We start from the raw sequence: 24363 nt of genomic DNA, 5'->3' as shown, positions 1-24363 counted from the left end.
AATATTTAAATTTAAAGCCAACATACAGATAACATTCTATTATTCTTTGTTTGCTAAAAAAATAGTCATCTGGTTAATTAAGATACAATGCTGTATGTCTTCACAATGCCAAAAGTAGAAAAAAAAATGTTTTTAAAAATATTTTAAAAAATATGAAATTTCAAATTACCCCCCCTTTTGCCAATTTCAAAATAAAGCAATAAAAAAAATCACACATACACACATTTGTTGTAGCCGCGTTCAGAATCGCCTGATCTATCACTATAAAAAAAGAATTAACCCGATCGCTAAATGGTGTAACGAGAAAAATGTCAAAATGCCAGGATTACTTTTTTTGGTTGCCGCAACATTGCATTAAAATGCAAAAAATGACGACCAAAAGATCGTATCTGCACCAAAATGGTATCCATTAATAACGTCAGCTCGGCACACAAAAAATAGACTTTCACCCAACCCGAGATCATGAAAAATGGAGACGCGACGGGTATCGGAAAATGGTGCAATTCTTTTATACTTTACCTAATAAAGAGGAGTTATTTTTACTGATACAGTGGGTATGGAAAGTATTCAGACCCCTTTAAATGTTTAAATTGTTTCATTGCAGCCATTTGGTAAATTCAAATTCATACTATCTATTCCTGACACTGGAGTGGCTTATACACTTCCGAAGTATATAGTTTGAGGTCTGGGATCTGCCAATATGGGGCTAGTGTTCTGACTGTTTCGAATAACATGATACATGATTTAAGTTTTTTTCGTTTAGTCTCGCTTGAATATAGGTCAATATTAAATAGTCTCTTGATGAGTCGTCTTTGGCGAGGACGATGAAACCCGTAGAAATGAGAGGCTTGGAGAGTGAGTGTGTAAACGTCACCTCACCCTATATACTGAGATGTGGAATATATGTTTTTTATATCAGTCACTTTCCAACGAATCTTCAGGGGGTGAATTATGGGTATAGTTTTAAATTTGGAATTAATAAGGTTGAGTTTTATTCTTTTGTCAGCAAACATTAGGAATGACAAGAGACAAACCATTTAAGAAGATTCAATTTTGGTTAAAACTATTCCAACATTATGAACATGAAAAAGTCGTCTTCCCATTGTGACGTCTCTGATGTTTTTTAACAGTTGATTTCCAAGTAAAATATTTCCCACATTAAGAAAATGAAAATGGCCTCTCCTCTGCGGAACTGCTCTGATGGCGATCAAGAAGCACTTTCTGGTTAAAATATTTCCCACATTCTGAAGAGGAAGAAGGCTTCTCCCCTGTGTGACTTCTCTGGTGCTTATCACAATCTGATTTATTGCTTAAACATTTTCCACATTCTGAACATGAAAACGGTTTCTCCCTTGTGTGAGTTCTCTGGTGGGAAACAAAATTTGATTTCTGCGCAAAACATTTCCCACATTCTAAACATGAAAAAGGCTTCTCTCCTGTGTGGATTCTCTGGTGCTGAACACAATATGATTTATTATTAAAACATTTCCCACATTCTGAACAGGAAAAAGGCTTCTCCCCTGTGTGAGTTCTCTGGTGGGTAACAAAATTTGATTTCTGTGCAAAACATTTCCCACATTCTAAACATGAAAAAGGCTTCTCTCCTGTGTGGATTCTCTGGTGCTTAACAAAATCTGATTTCTTGTTAAAACATTTCCCACATTCTGAACAGGAAAAAGGCTTCTCCCCTGTGTGAGTTCGCTGGTGGATAACAAAACTTGATTTCTGCGCAAAAAATTTCCCACATTCTAAACAAGAAAAAGCCTTCTCTCCTGTGTGAGTTCTCTGGTGCTGAACACAATATGATTTATTATTAAAACATTTCCCACATTCTGAACAGGAAAAAGGCTTCTCCCCGGTGTGAGTTCTCTGGTGGGTAACAAGCTGTAATTTCTGTGCAAAACATTTCCCACATTCTGAACAGGAAAAAGGCTTCTCCCCTGTGTGAGTTCTCTGGTGGGTAACAAACTGTGATTTCTGTGCAAAATATTTCCCACATTCTAAACAGGAAAAGAGTTTCTCCCCTGTGTGAGTTCTTTGGTGGGTAACAAAATATGATTTATGTGCAAAACATCTCCCACATTCTGAACATGAAAAAGGTTTCTCCCCAGTGTGAGTTCTCTGGTGCATAACACAATCTGATTTATTCCTAAAACATTTCCCACATTCTGAACAGGAAAAAGGCTTCTCCCCTGTGTGAGCTCTCTGGTGTCTAACAAAATTTGATTTACGTTCAAAACATTTCCCACATTCTGAACAGGAAAAAGGCTTCTCCCCTGTGTGAGTTCTCTGGTGTCTAACAAAATATGATTTCTGTGCAAAATTTTTGCCACATTCTGAACATGAAAAAGGCTTCTCCCCTGTGTGAATTCTCAGGTGAGTAACAAAACGTGATTTCCATGTAAAATATTTCCCACATTCTGAACATGAAAATGACTTCTTTGCTTTAGGAGCAGTTTGTTTTTTAATGTCTCTTTTGTGACTTTGATTTTCTTTAGTAGTCGGTATTGAATCAGAAGATGTGACCTGTTTCATAGGATCAGATAACAGATCTTTGCTGTGAATGGATGATGATATATCTGGAGTAACAGCAATCAATTCAGTTGTATCTTGTAGGATCTCAAGATCATCAGATTTAAAAGTTGAAGATGTCAGCTGTCCCTCTGATCTCCTGGTACAGTCATCTGCTAAGATAAAAAACAATTATTATTTATTAATAAAATATCCTTGAGTTTTATAATTTTGAACATTTATACTTAGCTTGCCATTTTTATGGACAGTTTATGTAAAAGCTTTAATTATTTACCAAGACAATGACAGTTCACAGTCTAATAGAAAACCTTGTTGGATGAACCAGTAGTGTGCGGTGTTCAACTGTTTGTTTATTCCACCTCCCAAATATCAAATAAAAAAAAAAAAATCAATGTTATGTAGGTGAAAATAATACCAATTCTCATCTCACAAAAACAAGTCCCCACTCAGGTCCATCATCTGTCAATGGAAAAACAGAGGTTCCCACACTATTAGTGGCTCAAAGGCTGTTGAAAAGCAACAAGGTTTCTATAAACCAATCCAGCAAAATCCGCTCTCACTTCGGAGTCTTGCAGTGTGCGCAAACAACATTTAGTATCCCTGTATAGCAATACTATAGTGAGAAGAACCCACTTAATTTGCGGTGTCTCCTGGAGAACAATCTGGGCACTATGTGCTGGGTAAGAAAATGACAAATGTGTAATTTTCACTCTCCAACATCCACTGCGTGTTAATTTCTGATAAGTGGCTGTGGAGTCAAAATATTCACTCCTCCTAAGGATTATAACCCTCAGTGAATTAATTTATAAAATGGAATCACTTTATGGGGATTTGTACTATTCTGGTTTTCTGTCATTTAGTTACATTAGGGTTTCTGCATATGGTGTGTCCAATCTCATCTGGGATCTGTTCCTGCTGTCCAGCTGGAGTAATCTGCTCCATACTTCAGCCAATTGGAAAGTACCACACCCTACTAAAGCGCAAAGCACATGGCCGGAATCTGCCAGATACAGCGCTGTTCTCCTCTGGTTCAGTCCTCTGTGCTCAGCTTGCGTATTTGTTTCCTGCTGTGACCGTGGCCCGTTTACTGACTACTCTTGTGTCTTCTGATTCTGTATTCTGTCCTTCTGGTTCTGACCCAGCTACCTGACTATTCTTCTCGCCATCTAACACCACAGAATAGCAGGTGACACCATGGTCCAAGCCTAGGGGTCCCAGTGTAAGTCCAGATTCCATGTAAGGGTGTTAAAGGGCGATGAGCTAGGCAATCCTTGGGATATGGAAAGCAGAGAAGATAGTGCCAAACATGTTCATGGTGGACATCTTTTGAGCTGCCAGGTGACCATGAACAGTGCTCCCAATACATTGTGTCTGCAAACTATTCCAGCAAGATCTGCATTCAAATAGCTAAATGGCGCTCCTTCCCTTCTGAACACTGCCATGTGCCCAGACAGTAGTGTACAACCGTATGTAGGGTATAGTGCGAAGCTGGAAAATAATTTGTAAGATCCATTTGTTTCCTATTATCCTTTGTGAATAATTCCAAACTTACCACCACATAAAGTGACACACGTCAGATATTAATAATGGGGCCTGATTAGGAACTACTGAGATGATCAAACTCCACAGTCTCCATCAGTAATAAATGAGTAACTAGTGGTGAAACCTCTCTGGTGTAATTAGAGTATGGGTCTCGGAGATTTCACAATCTATACTATCCTAAGCTCCAATAATATTTTCTGTCAGATGAGTTTCAAGAAGAAATATTAGGCATTTAAAGAGAACTGTGTATAAGGCCGGTTTCACACGTCCTGATATTTCCGGTACCGTAAAAAATGGTACCAGAGATGTCCATGTGTGTAATACTTGTGGCACATGTGTGACAACCGTGTGCCACCCGTGTACAGCATCAGTACCACATGGATGGCCGGCAGGGAAGAAGCGGTACAGTAAGTGCTGTTCCCCGGTGGCGGGTGCTGAAGACGCTCTCATCATTCTCCTCTGCTCTGCCGGCGGGTAGAATGATGAGAGTTATATTAAAGTGAGAATGATGACAGCAGGTGGGGGCTTTTGGGACTATTACGCCCATCAACCTACACCTGCTGCTAAGTACAGTGACATCAGGAGTGGATGACTGGAGTATTCCTCACCCACCGCCTGCGCTATAACTAAATAAATGAATGAAAATACCGGCGTGGGTTCCCCTGTATTTTCTATAACCTGTCTGGCAAAACTCACAACTGGGGGCTGCAATCCTCCTCTGTCAGCTTCAGCAAGGCTGGTTATCAAGAATAGAGGGGTCCTCACACTGTTTTTTTTAATTATTTAAATAAATTATTTAAAAAACGGTGTGGCGTTGCCCTCCATTTTTGACAACCAGCCTTGCTAAAGCTGACAACTGGGAGGCTGGTATTCTCAGGCTTGTAAGGGGCCATGGATATTGACCCCCCCAGCCTAAAAATAACAGCCCGCAGCTGCCCAGAAAAGGCATCTATTAGATGCGCCAATTCTGGCGCTTTGCCCGACTCTTCCCACTTAGGTGTTGGTGAGTATAACTGTGTTTGTTATTTTTGAAAAAGGAAAACTGTTTTGTTTTATTTCTAATAAAAGACTTTATTCTGGCTGTGTCTTTATTTACCATGTAACTTTGGGGTTCGTAATGGATAGACACCTTTCCATAACCAAGCCGTGGGCTTGATGTCACCTGACAACAAAAGGGTGACATCAACTCCACAAATATACAAATATGAACCCCACTTGCCACCGCTACAGGACAAGTGGGAAGACCCAGGAGAAGCGTCGGAATTGGCGCATCTAATAGACGTGTCTTTTCTGGGCAGCTGCAGGCAGGTTACTGTTGAATCTATATTTGTAGTTTTCAGTTAATGAGATTCTCGTGCATCAGGGTGGGGTTGTGGGAGTGGCTGTGGGTTGGGCTGTGGGCGGGGCTTTATGTGGTGCTCTGTGTACATATTCATCTGTATTGGCTTATGACACTAATTCCTTCAGTGACCTGCCCCCTATTTTACATAAAAAATTACATCCAGAAAAATGGCACCTGCGTAGTACCATCTATAAGTAAGAGATAGATGCTACTGGACAGGTGCCGCCAGTGTCATTTGTAAATTTTTATTTTCTAAGCCTCACAATAGCCACAATATTATAGGCATTGTCAAGAATAATATCAACATTATTATATGCATTATGTAATAATGGGGGCAGGTCAGTGAGGGGTCAGTAACCTGTCATAAGCCAATACAGATGCATATGTAATCAGCACACCTCATAAAGCCCCGCCCACAGCCCCACCCACAGCCCCACCCCAGAACACGAGAATTTCATTAACTGAAAACTACTAATACAGATTAAACAACAACCACAAGATGGATTTCATCACCAGGTATCATTGTAATCGGTATAACGGCGCTGACCTGACAGTGTCTGGAGGTTACTGAGCACAATCCTGCTGACAGGTTCCCTTTAAATTTAGATCTTAGACATTTGGAAGAGGCAATGGAGAGATTTTTTTCAAGACTATCAGGGAGTTACAGACTCACATTAGGCAGGAAGGCCGATCCCACCACAATCAAACTATCATACAGAATGAACAGGTTAAAAAAAGACGTAGAATAAAAAATTATGTTATATCCCCAACAGCAACGTATGTACGAGGGGAGAACACTAAACCGGAGCTGCCCTCATTTATGGTGGACCATTGGAGCCACTATGAGTCCTGACCGGAAGAGTAGAGAAAGTATTAGCGCCCCCATTTCAGGAGAGATTGTGCAGTAATCTGAATTCCTTAGGATGGAAAACATAATGGAATTCATGACGTTTAGTAAATCTATGAAACCAGGGCTGGAGCCAACACATCTCCTGCAGGCGGGAATAAATGTATATTACAGCCCTCAGCCACGCACAGCTTAGAGATCCATCATAGCACAGGTGGAATGTTTGTCCTGTAGTTTATCACAATCCTCCTTGAAGTTAGTTGCTTTTAAAAGAAATTGAAATTTCAGGCTAAAGGGAAACTCTGTTATTGTACAGAAAATTCACACTTGCCATATTTTTTGGACCATAAGACGCACCTAGGTTTTAGAGGAGAAAATTAGGAAAAACAAATTGAAGCAAAAAATGTGGTCAATTCTGTACTTAATATCCCCTATCCTGGTATATATGGTCCCCTCATAACCATTCTGATACACATGGCCCCCTCATCCCTACCCTGGTATGCAAGGCCACCTCATCCCTATCCTGGCATGCATGGATCCCTCATCGCTATCCTGGTATGACTGGCCCCATCCCCATCCTGGTATGCATGTATCCCTCATCCCTATCCTGGTATGCATGGTCCTATCCCCATCCTGGTATGCAGGGCCCCCCATCTAATCCTAGTATGCATGCCACCTCATCTCTATCCTGGTATGCATGGCCCCATCATCCCTATCCTGGTATGCAGGGCCCCCATCTCATCCTGGTATGCAGGGCCCCCATCTTGTCCTAGTATACATGGTCCCATCCCTATCCTGGTATGCAGGGTCCCCTATCTCGTCCTGGTATGCATGGTCCCATCAGCCCTATCCTGGTATGCATGGCCCCATCCTTATCCTGGTATGCATGGTCCCATCAGCCCTATCCTGGTATGCATGGCCCTGTAGGAGGAAGGACCAGAACAATAAAGGCAACAGTGTCTGTGGGCCGTAACCATTGGGACTGCCACTAGGGTGGCAGGGGGATAGAGAACCTGACCGGGACAGACCTGTGACCTCTGCTGCAAAGGGCGGGTCTGATATAAAAAGGGGGGTGCACCGGAACCTGGGGTTTCTGGCGGAAAGACAGGAGGTGCAGCAGAGGAAAGTTTGCTCCCTCCCAGTGGGTAACACTACTGACGACAGACTGCGCTAGAGTGCGCACCCCCCAACATCCAGCAACAGCACCAGTGACCGCTTCCCGCTGCCGGACGCCGACCCTACGTGACCGCAGGCAGGAAGCGCTGACCGTACTGTGCAACGCTTGACAGCAGACAGTGTAGAGCTCACGGCTCCCGTCGGAGACTTTGACTTTACATCCGCGGCTGCGGCCTTGATACCAGAACCCTCCGCCTCATCCGCCGAAACAACAGCCACCGGTACCTGGACACACAGCAGCCCACCAAAAGGTCCCGGACTCTTCTTCACCGCTAAGAGAGAGTGCCTCCGGTTCATCCAGGACCGCTTCCTCAATGTGACGCGCCGTCTGCGGCGCCATCGTGGAATCTTTCAACCACCTCCCTTCGGACGACAGAGTCTGATAAGTTGAACCCTACCGTTTTTTCCTCTCCTGTCGTTAGCAATTCTTTTTTCGTTGTTACCATTGTTGACAGGTGAAGTCAAGCTGTCACTGCATAATACTGAACTTCCACATATTTGTCCGCACAATACTTCTGTGCATCTTGTATATATTAACTCCCTGCGTGGAGAAAGCGTTGTTATCTTTTTCTCTGGTTATAAAAAGACACCCGTTAACACTTGCTCTGCCCCCTGCTCATCACAGCATCCAACACACCTGCTGGTAACCTACAGCCCCATCTCGTCCTGGTATGCAGGGTCCCATACTTATAAGTGGCCCCCACCCCCATTCCTATCCTGGTATGCATGGCCCTATCAGAAAACATTAAAAAAACAAACCATTACACTTTTCTACCCGGTGCTCCCTTGCAGCCTCTTGCTACGGTGCCAGCAACTGCTTTATGCTTGTAAGCAGCGCTGGGAACAGTGCGTATTCATGAATATTCATTTCTCTTAAGTAGCGGCACATGTGACCACCGGTAGCAGCAGGAAGCTAGTTGCTGACACTGCGCGCTACTGAAGAGCAATGAATATACACTGCCCTTTGAGTGCACAGTCCTGGCAGCTGTGCTCTGCTTGTGAGCAGCGCATGATGTCTCTGCCAAGTGCTGCTTACAAGCATATAGCAGTTGCTATCATCGAAGCAGGACGCTGTGAGGAAGCGCGGGGTAGGTAAGTGTAATGGTTTGCATTTTTAATGTTTTCTAATGGGGCCATGTGTTATGATTAGGTAACTGAGCAGGATAGCTGGGGAATAGGCTAGGCAACCAGATAACCAGAAAGGTTGGTAACTAAGCAGATTGCAGACCCCTAAACTGACAACACAACTAGAATTAGCCATGGGATGTACCTACGATGCCTCGGCACAGTCAAAGAATTAACTAAGCCTAAAGCAAGAAAGGGGAAAGCTAAACTGCCCCAGAGTATTACCCCAAAGGAATAGATAGCCCCTGAACATATATTGCAGATGAGACAAGATGAGGCACAAAACACAGGTAGAAAATAGAGTAAGCAAATGATGGGGCCCAAACTGTCTAGATAGAACAGGACAGGAAAGATACTGTCTGCAATCATGCAAAAACCCTAAGAAAAATCCAACACGTATGATATGCAAAAATACTGAGGCCACACGACTTGTCCCCCACTAGATCAGAATTCTGGTGTGAACTGGAAGCAAAACAAAAGATACTGACATAGCAGGAGATTAGCAATACTGAACACACTGATATGAGCTGTGGCATATGGAACAGGGTCCTGTTATGAATGGGTCACCGAGGAGGAAAACTAAACAAGCTAAGTCACAGAAAGCCAGAGAGGTTGGTAACAATGCAGATTGCAGACCCCTGATCCTAACCACACAACTAGCAGCAGCCGTGGAGTGTTCCTACGATGAATCTAGATGCCTCGTCACAGCCGGAGGACTAAATAAGCCTAAAGCAAGAAAAGGGGAAAACTAACTGACCCAGAGCAGACCCCAAAGGAATAGACAGCCCCCATGTCATGGTCACGTGTCTCTGGGCACACAGCGGTTACCGCAAGGTGAACCCATAACACACGTGACCCTGGATACACCGCCTCCAGTGGGGCGCATTTAAATAATAAAACGTGCAGGTGGATACGCCGCCTCCACCTGGCGAATTTAGGTATTACACGTTATACAATAATCAAATAATAAAGGGGGAACCTGGGTAACTTTAACAATGGTGGGCCCTGCGATAGGGAATGGGGGACGTGGAGACCTCCTAAGCTCCCCTGAGCCAGTGTCCCTGCACTCCTTACGTTCCCTATACAGGCTCCGCACCTGTCGCCGTACGCGAACCTTAACCCCTTGCTCGCCCTCAACCTAAACCCTCACTAGGGAATAGGTCGGTGCGGAGACTAATCCCACCACTGCACTAATAACACACATGAGGAAAGAGACAATACAGGGGAAACACCACTTAGCTTTGCTCTGTTGCGTACGCTCCTAGCAACAAAGCCCACCACCTGTGTGCATCTTCTCCTCCACCTGGATCCATCACCATAACAGGATCCTTCACCTTAGTGCAGCCTTGGAGCAGAGTCCACCACCAGTTGCTGCTGCTTAGTAACAGAGTCCCAAAGATGAGTTCAGCTTCTGACACGAAGTCAAGCATGCTTGAGTCCAGCTCAGCAGCCAAGTCCCACATGGTGAGTGCCACTCTCCATAGTCGCCACTCCACCAGTCCATGCAGACACTTCCCGCAGACACCATCACTGCGACCCCACCACGCCATGCCAGCCCTTCGTCCAGACACCATAGCTGACACGCTTCCCCCCTGGCTAAGCTGCACAGGACTCCTCCTCAGCTCCATCCTTCCACCAGGCTCTCACCAACTCAGAATCCATGAATGAATATCACCAGCAGTGATTGCACACCCTGAGACTCATTTATAGAGCCCCACACCTGAACCATAATTATGTGCACATTAAACCCAAAGTGCAATACCACTAACCACCACCGGGGACAGTCAAGTCACTTGGCACTTGCCAAAGTAAAAAAAGTTCACCCTGTGCAATTTAAAACTGTCAGATCAAATTCAGATCATGACACCCCACACATGTATTGACAGTGAAACAAGATGAAAACACAAACACAGGCAGGAAAATAGGCTGAGCAAACGATGGGGCCCAAACTAACTAGAAAGGACAGGAAAGGAAAGACACTGTCTGCAATCTGCCCAAAAAACCCTACAAAAATAATGTCCAACACTTCTGATAACAAAATTAACCATGAAGTCACTAGACTTCTCCCACTATATCAGCACTCTGAAATATTCTGAGACAGAGCAAAAAAGAGGCCAATCTAATAAGGGACAAAAAGCAAATTGGCAAACACAGATAAATAAGAGTGGAAATTCAGCACAGCCCCAGCTGGGGCTGGCTGACCACACAAGAAACTGAATAGACCAACAAAATCAAGTGTGAACATTAGCAGAAACACTTAGCTTGAGATGACTGGAACAGAGCTGAAAACCAAGACCTGAAAAGCCAGAAGGAATCACCAGCACCAGAATAGGGCGTCGGCTGTCTTAAATCCAGTCTGAGATTCCAGAGATCCAATCGTTATCCTCATCATCAGGTGGCAGATCTCTACTAATTAAATCAACCTCACTATCTCCTGTTACCACCAGAGGGAGCCCGGAAGGAGAACTCACAACTGGTAGACCAGAAAATGAGTTCACAACAGGGTCCAGCACAGGTCCCCGCAGGGAACAAGGCTGAACTAACACCCGCAAAGCAGAAATCAGAGAAAGGCAAAAACTGGATCAAATGCAAAAAGATTCCAGCAAACAAATGACTTATCTGAACGATGCAGGACCAAGCAGGGGGCAGGCAGACTTCCAAATGCACAGGAAGAAGCCAAATCACCAGCAACAATTGAGGGAAGGTTGCTCACTTAAATCTTCCCAGTCTGTAACACCTGACCTCCAATCATCATCTTCAGGTGATTGACTTTTGTCAACCCGACCAGCTCCATTACCTGCAGCAACCACCAGAGGGAGCCCAAACTCAGAAGCCAGGTCACAAGTGTTCACAACAGCCATGCATACCAGGATGGGGATGGGGGTGTGGGCCAATTATAAGGATGGGGCCATGCATACGACCGGGTTTGGGGGGGTAATCAGATCAAGACACTATTAGTAAAGAGAAATGAATATTCATTGTCCTCCAAGCCCATGGACGTGGAATGCAGTGAATATTAATTTCTCTTTAGCAGCGGGAACACGAGTTAGCCGCAGCCACCGGCTCCAGCCTCCTGTGACCATCTGCCGTTCAACCACCTTCCCACCACATCCAGAGCCGGTACATCAGACTATAAGACGCACCCCCCCATTTTCCTCAAGCGTCTTATAGTCCTAAAACTACGGTAGTTTTAACACAAATTGAAAAGTGGGGATAAAGTGAAATTAGTTATTGTACAAAAATTCACACTTGGCCTCACTGCACATCATAAAAGCAAAGTTTGACCAGAAAGACTGGACCTGATCATGAGACATTCAGCAGCACAGAAGGGAGAGAAAATTCATCCAATAAGATCTCAGGGATCTAGGAAGCCAACAGCATCATTACCCTCTGCTTTCTCTTTCAGGCCCAGCATAATATTTTTCTTCAAGTGATTTTCTAACCTTTCAGCGCATTCTGCATAGGCTGTCATTTGACTTCCAGGGGGTAGGTGGAATCTCCAGGTTGTAAGTTCTATAGAAAAGGGCTTTCAATGCCCAAAGTCATTTGAACAGTTTTGGGTGGAGGAAAATGTTGTGGTCTAGAGGCAAAATGGTGATCATGGTAATACGGCCGGACTACACCACCGATAAAGCAGCCACAGCCGGTGACTGAGAGGAATCTGTGACTTCTCTGCATTCAGTGGTTACTACTCACCTGGGTAGTCATATGTGGGAATCTCCTCTTTACACCACTCATCACCCCTCACATATGTCTCTGTAGTGATAATATGAGTCAGATCTTCATCCTGAAACAAATATTGTAAAAGGTCACAGACAGATGGAGAAGTTCCATCTATGATCAGCTCTAATCCTGCCATCTCCACCGTTCTCATTACACAAGTATAAAACATATAATACTGGGGGATAAAACAAGACTGAGCACAAGACCTTCACAGCCGTCTACACATCATAGGGGAGATCTCCTGACACCTTCTCTCCATCTACCTGATGATCCTGAGGAGCACTGGGATCTTCTTGGTTACAGTCCTGTGGAAGAAGAGGACGGGGACATCTCTCTGGTGTTGTCCTCTTACTGGATAGATCTGGAGGAAACACATACAGGGACTGAATTCATTCTCTACATACAGATAATTATAGGCCGTGTGTATTTAGTCCTGTCTATTACCTGGAGATGTGAGGGGCTGGGGAACCTCCATTATGACGTTCTTGTACAGATCTCTGTGTCCTTCTAAATACTCCCACTCCTCCATGGAGAAATAGACAGCGACATCCTGACACCTTATAGGAACCTGACACATACAATGATACCGTCATCCCCCGATCCCTTCATAGCGTTACTGTATAATGTCCCAGCATTCCCAGCAGTGTCACCTCTCCAGTCAGCAGCTCAATCATCTTGTAGGTGAGTTCTAGGATCTTCTGGTCATTGATGTCCTCATGGATCAGGGGGTGAGGTGGAGGCCCCGTGATTGGGCTCAGGAGTCTTCCCCATCCCTCAGACACAGGGTCCTGACAGCGATCACTAGAGGTCTTCTTCACCACTGTGTAATCCTGGTTATGGAGAGACACATTAATAAATCTCACTACAGACATTTCCAGAGTCCTCACCTCTCCAGTTCTGTCCATCTGTTATTCCCATAGATAAGAATGATGTAATGTGACGTCATCAGAATCTCTCACCTCTCCAGTGAGACGGAAGAGGATCTCTAGGGTGAGGTGTAATATCCTCTCCGCCATCTTGTCTCTGTCCATATCCATCCTTGATGGGTAAAGCAGGAAAATTCTCTTTTGTAGAAGATCTTCACTGAGAGGATCCGATATTGTAGAGACCTGAATGAGAAGAAGATGATCCGATGTAACATCATAAGAATCCTGTGTAATAATACAATTACTGGAGATAATAAGGGAAACATATGAGGAGATTTATTATCTTACAGGGTTTAGTTTTCTCCCCTGACATCTACTAATAAAACCTATATATTTAGGCCACAGACAACAAGCAGTTTCCTCCTCGGAGTCGGCAGCTGAACACGTTCCTCATAGACTCATCTTCCATAACGCTAATTCTCGTCTCATTACCGGCACTGGAATCGGCATTAGCAATACTGCAGGAGATATTCATTACACGCGACATGAGAAATAACTCCTTCATGATGAGGACGACATCTTCATCTTCTACTGCGGCTCTAGAGACAGATGTGGCCAGAGTCGGTCACTGCCTCCATCCCCACCGGCCGTCTATATGAAGGTTTCCCGTCTTCCCCGCACTGGAATCTTCTATCACGTTAGATCTCAGCTCTGAGTCACACACAGAAGTTTGAGGCTTTTAGAAAAGATTTTTTGTTTCCACAAACACAATGGACAGAAATGATCTGATCCCAAAGTCTCCATGTACAGTGATTTATGGGGATTATTTCTGGCCTTAGGCTTTCCCATATTACAAGATGGATGTGAAGACTTTTCTGCCCAATGATGATATAAGTATTCTCGGAGTGACGCCTTTATAACCAGATAATAGTATGTTTGCAGCTTGCAGAGCACAGCGGCTCCTTCTTCAGGCAGCTGTAACAATCCAGTCTCTCTCTCAGCACTGACAGCTTCTATGGCTGCTCTGGGGAGAAAACTATTTTTTGTGGTAAAATGTAATTATTTTTTCCTCATCGCCCAATGGTGTAAAATTCTGGGAGAAAGATGAGTAATTGAGAGGTGGCGGGTGTAACATGGCGCCTCTTATTGGGGGCTCTGATAATGTGACCCCCTAACACCATAAGAGCAGACTCTGCCCGGTCAGACGGCGCTCCTTCCCTCCTGAGGAGTGTCCGGCCCCTTATGGGGTATCGGTGCTCAGGGGAAATTGTGGAACAAGTGGTTTCTGTTTTCTCCTCTTCTCCCGTGTGATAATTACAGACTTGGGGACGGAGCGACATTTTAGTGGGAACATTTCATTCCTCCGCTCAATGTTACACAATTCTGTGACCCCTGAGGGTTAATAATCCTCCCTGCCCCCTAGATGAGCCCCCCAGAGGTGGAGGGGGTAACTTGGGCCACTTGTGGGGTCTCTGCTGTTCTGGTGTCAGCGCTCTTCACACGTCACACGGCGTCCGCCGTCTATCCCCGCCACAATGGCGCCCCTTCCCTCCCGAGCCTGTGGGGTATCGGCACTCAGGAGACACGGCGCACTGTGCGGCCTCAGCGCTCCTGTCACCTGTAGGACAATGATACATTGGGGGGAAAGTCACATTTCTGTGAGGAAAACAGGAAAATTGTCATTTCTTCCTTCCACATTGCTGAAATTCCTGTCACACTGTCCGAATTCAGAGATTGTCCTGTCAGAAAGGAGAAGAGAGGGAGTGAAAGGGTTAATAGGACTCACAGGAGGAACCGGCCCAGAAAGCAGAAGGTCCAGGAGCATCCGCCACATATATGACTGCTCTGTGCACAGGACCTGTGATGAGGTCACAGGAGGGGAGGAGTCAGGGGTCACATGATCAGGGGCCTCAGTGTGTGCAGGACTCTGCTGTGCTGGTTGTCATGGTGCTGGATGAGGGGAAGTTTCTGTGTGGGGTCAGGAGGGGTTTACAGGGTGGATGTAGCAGAGCCATGTGTGTACGAGGTGTACGGAGCGGAGCCGTGTGTGTACGAGGTGTACGGAGCGGAGCCGTGTGTGTGAGGTGTACGGAGCGGAGCCGTGTGTGTACGAGGTGTACGGAGCGGAGCCGTGTGTGTGTGCGAGGTGTACGGAGCTGAGCCGCGTGTGTATGAGGTGTACTGAGGGGAGCCGCATGTGTGCGAGGTGTACGGAGCGGAGCCGCGTGTGTACGGAGCGGAGTCGCGTGTGTACGAGGTGTACGGAGCGGAGCCGTGTGTGTACGGAGCGGAGTCGCGTGTGTACGAGGTGTACGGAGCGGAGCCCTGTGTGTACGAGGTGTACGAAGCGGAGCCATGTGTGTACGAGGTGTACGGAGCGGAGTCGCGTGTGTACGTGGTGTACGGAGCGGAGCCGCGTATGTACGAGGTGTACGGAGTGGAGCCGTGTGTGTACGGAGCCGAGTCACGTGTGTACGAGGTGTATGGAGTGGAGCCGTTTGTGTACGAGGTGAGCGGAGCCGTGTGTGTACGAGGTGTACGGAGCTGAGCCGCGTGTGTACGGAGCGGAGCCGCGTGTGTACGAGGTGTACGGAGCGGTGCCGTGCGTGTACGAGGTGTACAGAGTGGAGCCGTGTGTGTGCGAGGTGTATGAAGCGGAGCCGTTTGTGTACGAGGTGAGCGGAGCCGTTTGTGTACGAGGTGTACGGAGCGGAGCCGCGTGTGTACGAGGTGTACGGAGCGGAGCCGCATATGTACAAGGTGTATGGAGCGGAGTCGTGTGTGTGCGAGGTGTATGGAGCGGAGCCGTGTGTGTACGAGGTGAGCGGAGCCATGTGTGTACGAGGTGTACGGAGCGGAGCCCTGTGTGTACGAGGTGTACGGAGCGGAGCCGCTGTGTACGAGGTGTACGGAGCGGAGCTGTGTGTGTGCAACGTGTATGGAGCGGAGCCGTGTGTGTACGAGGTGTACGGAGCGGAGCCGCTGTGTACAAGGTGTACGGAGCGGAGCTGTGTGTGTGCAACGTGTATGGAGCGGAGCCGTGTGTGTACGAGGTGAGCGGAGCCGCGTGTGTACGAGGTGTACGGAGCGGAGCCGCATGTGTACGAGGTATGCGGAGCGGAGCCGCGTGTGTAGGAGGTGTACGGATTGGAGTCGCGTATGTACGAGGTGTACGGAGTGGAGCCGTGTGTGTACGGAGCCGAGTCACGTGTGTACGAGGTGTATGGAGTGGAGCCGTTTGTGTACGAGGTGAGCGGAGCCGTGTGTGTACGAGGTGTACGGAGCTGAGCCGCGTGTGTACGGAGCGGAGCCGCGTGTGTACGAGGTGTACGGAGCGGTGCCGTGCGTGTACGAGGTGTACAGAGTGGAGCCGTGTGTGTGCGAGGTGTATGAAGCGGAGCCGTTTGTGTACGAGGTGAGCGGAGCCGTTTGTGTACGAGGTGTACGGAGCGGAGCCGCGTGTGTACGAGGTGTACGGAGCGGAGCCGCATATGTACAAGGTGTATGGAGCGGAGTCGTGTGTGTGCGAGGTGTATGGAGCGGAGCCGTGTGTGTACGAGGTGAGCGGAGCCATGTGTGTACGAGGTGTACGGAGCGGAGCCCTGTGTGTACGAGGTGTACGGAGCGGAGCCGCTGTGTACGAGGTGTACGGAGCGGAGCTGTGTGTGTGCAACGTGTATGGAGCGGAGCCGTGTGTGTACGAGGTGTACGGAGCGGAGCCGCTGTGTACAAGGTGTACGGAGCGGAGCTGTGTGTGTGCAACGTGTATGGAGCGGAGCCGTGTGTGTACGAGGTGAGCGGAGCCGCGTGTGTACGAGGTGTACGGAGCGGAGCCGCATGTGTACGAGGTATGCGGAGCGGAGCCGCGTGTGTAGGAGGTGTACGGATTGGAGTCGCGTGTGTAGGAGGTGTACGGAGCGGAACCGTGTGTGTACGAGGTGTACGGAGCAGAGCCGCGTGTGTACGAGGTGTACGGAGCTGAGCCGTGTGTGTACAAGGTGTACGGAGCGGAGCCATGTGTCTACGAGGTGTAAGTAGCGGAGCCATGTGTACGAGGTGTACGGAGCGGAGCCGCGTGTGTATGAGGTGTACGGAGCGGAGCCGTGTGTGTATGAGGTGTATGGAGCAGAGCCGTGTGTGTGCGAGGTGTACGGAGCGGAGCCACGTGTGTACGAGGTGTACGGAGAGGAGCTGTGTGTGTACGAGGTGTACGGAGCGGAGTAGTGTGTGTATGAGGTGTACGGAGCGGAGCCTTGTGTGTATGAGGTGTACAGAGCGGAGCCTTGTGTGTACGAGGTGTACGGAGCGGAGCCCTGTGTGTACGAGGTGTAAGGAGCGAAGCCGAGTGTGTACAAGGTCTACGGAGCGGAGCCGCATGTGTACAAGGTGTACGGAACGGAGCCGCATGTGTACAAGGTGTACGGAGCGGAGCCGCATGTGTGCGAGGTGTACGGAGCGGAGCCGTGTGTGTACGAGGTGTACGGAGCGGAGTAGTGTGTGTATGAGGTGTATAGAGCGGAGCCGTGTGTGTATGAGGTGTACGGAGCGGAGTCATATGTGCGAGGTGTACGGAGCGGAGCCCTGTGTGTACGAGGTGTACGGAGCGGAGCCCTGTGTGTACGAGGTGTACGGAGCGGAGCCGCATGTGTACGAGGTGTAAGGAGCGGAGCCGTGTGTGTACGAGGTGTACGGAGCGGAGCCGTGTGTACGAGGTGAAATGTTTTAAACTCAAATTTTTAAATTTCACAGAGAGTAAAATGGAGCCATAATTTACACAGAAATTTCTCCCAAACCTGAGGTCAGGAAAGACTGCACACGGCCGGGCTCCAATGGGGAGAGTCACTGTTTTGCTTTTGGAGCAGTAATTTGGCAGTCCTCGCTTGTGGGACCAATTGTAAAGCCCCCGATGATTGTGGACAACATACAACCCCCTAAAGTGACCCCATTTCAGACACTGTACCCATCAGGAAGTCATCTAAGGGTGTAATGGGCATTTTTATCTTACAGGCATCACTTATTTCTTTACCACTTGCTGTATAGATAATATTACATTTGTTCTGAGGTGTAGCGCGGGGTTCAGCTCAGGGACATCTGAGTGGTCTCCTAACCAGGTGTTACGGTGGTCCCTCATATGTCCTCTCAGCGCCTCCCTACTCACTATGGTCACTGCAGCTTCTCAGCATGTTGCTTCCATTTAGCTTTGGGGGATTGGCCAGTCTCTACAGGAATTTATCCCTGCTGTGTCCTTCACAGATTAGGTTCCCCAGCCTATCCCGTGTCGGCAGGTCCTATATTAGGTAGCTCCACCATCCGCTTTCTGCTGGATATTGGTTCCTAGGCAGTTCACTTTGCCTGTTGTACCGCACACTTGTGTCTCTGACCCACCTATCAGCTGAGGTAGTCTTGGGGACTACCCTGGAGTAGTTCCTGGTGTCTACCGGCTGTCCAGCCTATCCTCTCCACCAGTAGCTCTAGTGAAGACCTGGTGGACACCTAGTTACACCTCTCTAGAGTAAGCCTGGCCGATCGTGTAGTGGGTCCACATCCACCAGTGTTACACCAAGTAACTGTACACACCTCACAACTTTTGAAGCACAGATAGAGACACAGAGCATGTGGCGCACATAGCAGCAAATTTTGGCCTCACCCTAATCCACGGCCACTTACCTCTGCTTTCTCCCCCGGCAGGAGGAGTTGTCAGAGGGGCGCTGGTAGTGAGGGAAATTCAGCAGACGCCTGAGACTGCAGGGCGTAGACCTAAATCTGGGACTGTCCGCTGTATCCGGGACAGTTGGGACTAGAGAGGAGCAGGTGAATTCATGGGTCTCTGGTCCAGCGTGCGTGGGACCTGGGGATTTTTTGTGCCGTCATTCACAGTCGGAGCCTCCAGAACGTTCTCCTCTTTATGTAGCGTCACTATACGACATCCGGCTTATTTGTGTCTGTAAGGCCGTGTTCACACACTGCAGAAAAACGGTGTTTTTTGTTTTCTGCAGGATCCGCACCATCTCCAATAACGATCTTCTCCCCCTTATTTGATGCGTTCTTGGTGCAGATGTGAAGCCGCGTTTTTAATGTGCTTTTTAGAGGACAGAAAAGCTTTGATTCTGCACTTAATAAAGTTTCTGCAGTTTTTTACCTGCGATTTTATTAGAGAGAGAAAAGCCCCAAATCGGCACAGATCAGCCGCGTGCCTTGGGCGCACAGTGGGCGCCTTTTATGGCAAAGTAGTTTTTATTAAGGATTTATTTACATAAATGGGGTAAAGAAAAAGTGGAGACAGATTATAAATACCCAGTAATACAGACAAGAACCAAACAACAGCAAAAAAGAGAAATGTAAAGTCATGAAAGAGGCAGAATAAAGGGGAGAAAGGGTTAAGGAGGAGAACGGGGAAGGAAAAATAGGGTTTTTTAACCCCTTAGAGACCTTGTGTTTCTGTTTTTCGCTCCCCTTCTTCCCACAGCCATAACTTTGTTTCCGTCAGTATGGCCATGTGAGGGCTTGTTTGTTGCGGGACAAGTTGTGCTTTGGAATAATAATAATCTTTATTTATATAGCGCCAACATATTCAGCAGCGCTTTACAGTTTAAGGGTACATGCACACGCTACGGAATCTGCTGCGGATTGATCAAAATACCTGCGGTTTATCTGTGGATTGGCTCTGCGGTTTTACCATCTCCACAATGGAGGAGATAGGAAACCGCTGCGGAATCTGCAGAAAGAATCCGCAGAAACATGTCAATTCTTTCTGCGGTTTAGAAACCGCAGATAATCCGCGTGGAAAATTCTGCAGCATCTGCACTGCGGTTTCCATTTTCCATAGGGAATAATGTTACTGTACACCGCAGCAGAACCCGCAGTGTGTGCACACAGCCTAAGGCTGAGTGCACACGTACTTTTTTGCCCTGCAAATTTTTCCGCGCAGAATGGAAGAAATCCGCAGGACAAATGACCTGCATTTTTCCTGCGGATTTCTTCCATTTTTAATGCGGTTTTCGCATGGTTTTTGTGTGGTTTTCCGTCTGCACAGCGTTTTTTTCTTTTTTCATTGATTTTAATGCTACTGTACATCACAATGCGGATATGCAACGTTCCTGTGCAGAAAAATCCGCTGCGGATCCGCTGGATATCCGCATCGTGTGCACACAGCCTAACAGTTTCAAAACACAAGTCATAAGTAGCAATGTTGATACAATAATTAAAGCAGAATCAGCCGCCCCTGCTGGTGAGAGCTTACACTCTACAATGAGGAGGGGAGATACAGAGGACAGTGGTGTATTTACAATGAACGACATCATTGGTTTTACCATATCGTGTACTCAAAAATGGGAAAAAAAATTCCAAGTGCGATGAAATTGCAAAAAAAGTGCAGCTCCATAACTTTTTTTGGCTTTTCTTTTTGCCATATTCCCCAAATGCTAAACCTGCCCTGCCATTATGATTCTCCAGGTCATTACAGGTTCATAGACACCAAACAGGTCTCAGTTCTTTTTTATCTAAGTGGTGAAAAAAAATCCAAAATTTGTTGGGAAAAAAATATTGCGCCATTTTCTGAGGCCTGTAGCGTCTCCATTTTTCATGATCTTGGGTTGGGTGAGGGCTTATTGTTTGCGCGCCGAGCTGAGGTTTTTATTGATCCCATGTTGGTGCAGATACGATCTTTTGATCATCCGTTATTACATTTTAATTCAATGTCGTGGCGACCAAAACACCTTAATTCTGGCATTTTGCCTTTTTTTCTCACTACACCGTCTAGTGATCGGTTTGTTCCTTTTTTTATTGATAGATCGGGCGATTCTGAACTCGGCGATACCAAATTTGTGTATGTTTGGTTTTTCTATTGTTTGATTTTGAGTGGGGTGAAAGGGGGGGATTTGAACTTTTATATTTTTTATATATTTTTAAAAACTTTTTTTTTACTTTTGGCCTGCTTCAATAATTTCCATGGGAGACTAGAAGCTGCCATAACTTGGTCGGCTCTGCTACATACAGACGAAGATCAGGTCACCTGTATGTAGCAGAGTACCTCACTTGTACTGACGTGTGCTGGGAAAGATGCGGGCTCACCACCGGAGCCGACATCAAAGGGAGAGAAGCTACCTGCACCGTACTAGGACGGTCATGAAGGGATTAAGGAAAATGGGGAAAAGGGAAAAATGAAAGGGATAGAAAGAAAATGAAAAAGATTGGTCTGCACAGGATAGGCCGGGAAAGGGGTTACGGGACACATGTAATACCTTATATATAAAACATTTAAGAGGCGGGAGGGGAAGAGAAGGAATGGGAAAGGCGAGGAAAGAAAAGGGGAGAAAGGAAGAACAGCTGTAACCAGGCGGAGAGACGAGAATCTAGAGGAATCCTGACTGTTACACCATGGAAGATACTGAGTGTTGGAGTCTGATAGCGCCACAGTTCTCATGAAATCTGTGCTCTCTGTGGTCTGAAGACCCTGCGGACCTCTGGGGCTTTGATGCGTTTTCCCTTTATAGGCTTCATCTGAAAAAAATGCGCAATAATCAGGGAGGATTGTCACTACGTCATCTGGATCAGACATTTACAGAAGAAAGAACGCAGCATTTACGCTACGTGTGAACACGTCCTCCGCATTACACATTTTGTTTCTCCCGTAATTCACCGATTCCTGTAAATAATCTGATTGCTGTGTTCTGCGGGTCATTACTGTTATATTGGCACAACTATGTCCGGGTTATTCACTGATTTGTGATGCTTCTTATTTAAAAAACGCATTAAAATGACTTTTTTTTTCATTATTATTAGTAATTTTATAGGATGAAAAAATCTCTTATTCTCCTCTAGAATACAGAAACAACCATTGTACACAGCAGTGTATTTCTATCAGAATAATCTGCCTGTAGTCAGAGCCTGGAATATGGATCAAGTGCACACAATCCTGCAATCACTTCACTGGAGCTTGTGGCTCAGCAGCTTACAGTGCCTGTCAGTAATGTTGAGGCTGTGGGTTCAGGATCTGGGAGTCTAACATTAAAAAATACATATTTGTAATTACTTATTATTTTAAATACTTTTATAAGAACAAAAATATATATTTTTCTTCCCCTCAGTATACAGGCACCATAAAAAGCATTCTTATACACAATGTATTGCTATGGATATGTATACTCTGCTTCTGAGTTCATTGCCGGCAATATAGAGGTCAATATGACCAAATTCTCCCATCTCCAGCATCGTGAGCTGTGGCTCACTGGTAAAGCAGCAGCCTGTGGAGACTGAGATGGAAGCTCATAGTCCTGGGGAGACCAATCACTGAAGGGAGAGGAAGTGAATCTATAATCTAATTTATGCACTTAGCAGAGAAGCAGCCAATCCCTCCGAGCAGGAGGAGCTACAGGAGCAATGAAAATGTCAGAGAGAGGAATATAGAGGTTGGGAGAACAGCTGAGACGGGACATGACAGTCCAGCTGAATCTGGGATGGTTGGGAGCTAGACGGTTCACACTCGGAAATTCTACTAAGATGAGTGGCCAAAATTCCTCCAGAAACTCACTGCCAGTTATTGCAAGCGCTTGATTGCAGTTGTTGCTGCTAAGAGTGGCCCAACCAGTTATAAGGTTTAGGGGCAATCACTTTTTCACACAGGGCCCTGAAGGTTTGGATTTCTTTTTCCCTATATAATAAACTTCTAATGGGCCTTGACATATGCTGGTGTGAGTAGCAGGACCTTGCGTGCCCTGGAAGATTTTAATCCATGATGGCATAGTGTGCTTGTAGCTCTATTACGGGCACCCTGCATGGTGGGATGCCAGCTTACTGACTCAGACCCTCGGCACAATCCTCAGCGTTCTCCTGCTTCCTGGTTGTGTGAGCGCCGCAGCTCCAAGCGATGCACCTAGTACACCCATGCGCGCACTCCCCCATTCTTAAAGGGGCAGAGCAAGTATATACTAAAAACCCTTAGCTTATTGCTCAGAGATATTTAGTATAATTACTACACCTGGAAGATGGCATCCAGCTAATTGCTGGGAGTCATCCTATATAAAAGACTCCCTCTCCCTTAGGGATTTGCCATGCAACGTGTAGAATCATTAGTCAGTAAGGTGTACTACTAGTGAGTTATGAGGTCCCCTGGTCCTGGTTTGGCCAGTGTCCTAAACCTGTATTCCTTGCCTCAGTGTGGCCAGTCCTGAATCCGTCATCCCCTGGTCCCAGAGCAGCCAGTGTCTGAAACTCATTCCGGTGTGGCAAGTCCTGTATCCGTAGTCCCCTGGATCCAGAAAGGCCAGGGCCTGAATCTCATTCCCGGAGCGGCCAGTGCTTGAAGCTTGTCCATGAGTGGCCAGTGCCTGAACATTGTCATCTGGTCTGTGTTCGGCCAAACCCTGTTCCAGTATCATAGACCAGAGTGTCTTAACCTTGCCCTAATCAGTGTCAGTAACCATTCTGTAGAGGTACCAGAACTTACTAGTCTGAACAGAGACTTATCCCTATTGAGTGTCAGCTAACCTGACCTCTGGGGTCTGCAGCTGCAATATTGGGTTCTGCCCAGGAGTGGTACCTGGCGGCTACCTGCAGGTCAGTCTGTATCCACCAGTGAACACTAGGTAGCTGATTAGCTGTGCACACTTCCTGAGCAGGCCCAGTCCTGTGATCCCAGCTCTCTTCAGGTCATTGACCCAGTCTTACCATGTAGTTCTGGGCTTTCTGACCTTTCTCAGAATCTTCCTTACCCCACGAGACGAGATCTTGCACGTAGCCCAAGACCGAAGAAGACTGACAGTCAACTTGTTTTTCTTCCATTTTCTAATAATTTTGTCAACAATTGTTGCCTTTTCACCAAGCTACTTGCCTATTGTGCTGCAGCCCACCCCAGCCTTGTGCAGGTCTACAATTTTGTCCCTGGTGTCCTTAGACAGCTCTTTGGTCTTGGCCATGGTGGAGAGGTTGGCGTGTGACTGATTATCTTGAAAGGTGTCTTTTATATAGGCCACAATTTCAAACCGGTTGCAATTAATACAGGTAACAGCAGAGTAGAAGGGCTTTTTAAAGAAAAACTAACAGGTCTGTGAGAGTCTGAATTCTTGGTGGTTGGTCGGTGATCATACACTTATTTCATGCAATAACATGCAATTTCATTATTTTAAAATGATACAATGTGATTTTCTGTTTTTTATTTTTAGATTTTCTGTCACCGTTGAAGTGTACCTGTGATAAATATTACAGACTTCTCC

At 46.6% G+C, this 24363-nt stretch overlaps 1 protein-coding gene across 1 annotated transcript; it reads right to left on the bottom strand.

Annotated features, from left to right (window-relative positions):
• Positions 1–961: 961 nt before the first annotated feature.
• Positions 962–23932, bottom strand: LOC141101529 (uncharacterized). The gene is made up of 4 exons (XM_073590654.1): positions 23842–23932; positions 12551–12648; positions 12261–12351; positions 962–2684 (listed from the first exon to the last, which is right to left on the bottom strand). The coding sequence occupies exons 1-4, from the start codon at positions 23930–23932 to the stop codon at positions 1159–1161; spliced, it is 1806 nt and encodes a 601-aa protein (XP_073446755.1). The 3' UTR covers positions 962–1158.
• Positions 23933–24363: the final 431 nt, after the last annotated feature.

This window comes from Dendrobates tinctorius, unplaced genomic scaffold, assembly GCF_039654945.1.
Source record: "Dendrobates tinctorius isolate UK_male_01 unplaced genomic scaffold, ASM3965494v1 ptg000119l, whole genome shotgun sequence".
Classification (NCBI taxonomy): domain Eukaryota; kingdom Metazoa; phylum Chordata; class Amphibia; order Anura; family Dendrobatidae; genus Dendrobates; species Dendrobates tinctorius.
Note: the sequence above shows the minus strand (reverse complement) of the source record. Positions and strands in the feature narration are given on the sequence as shown.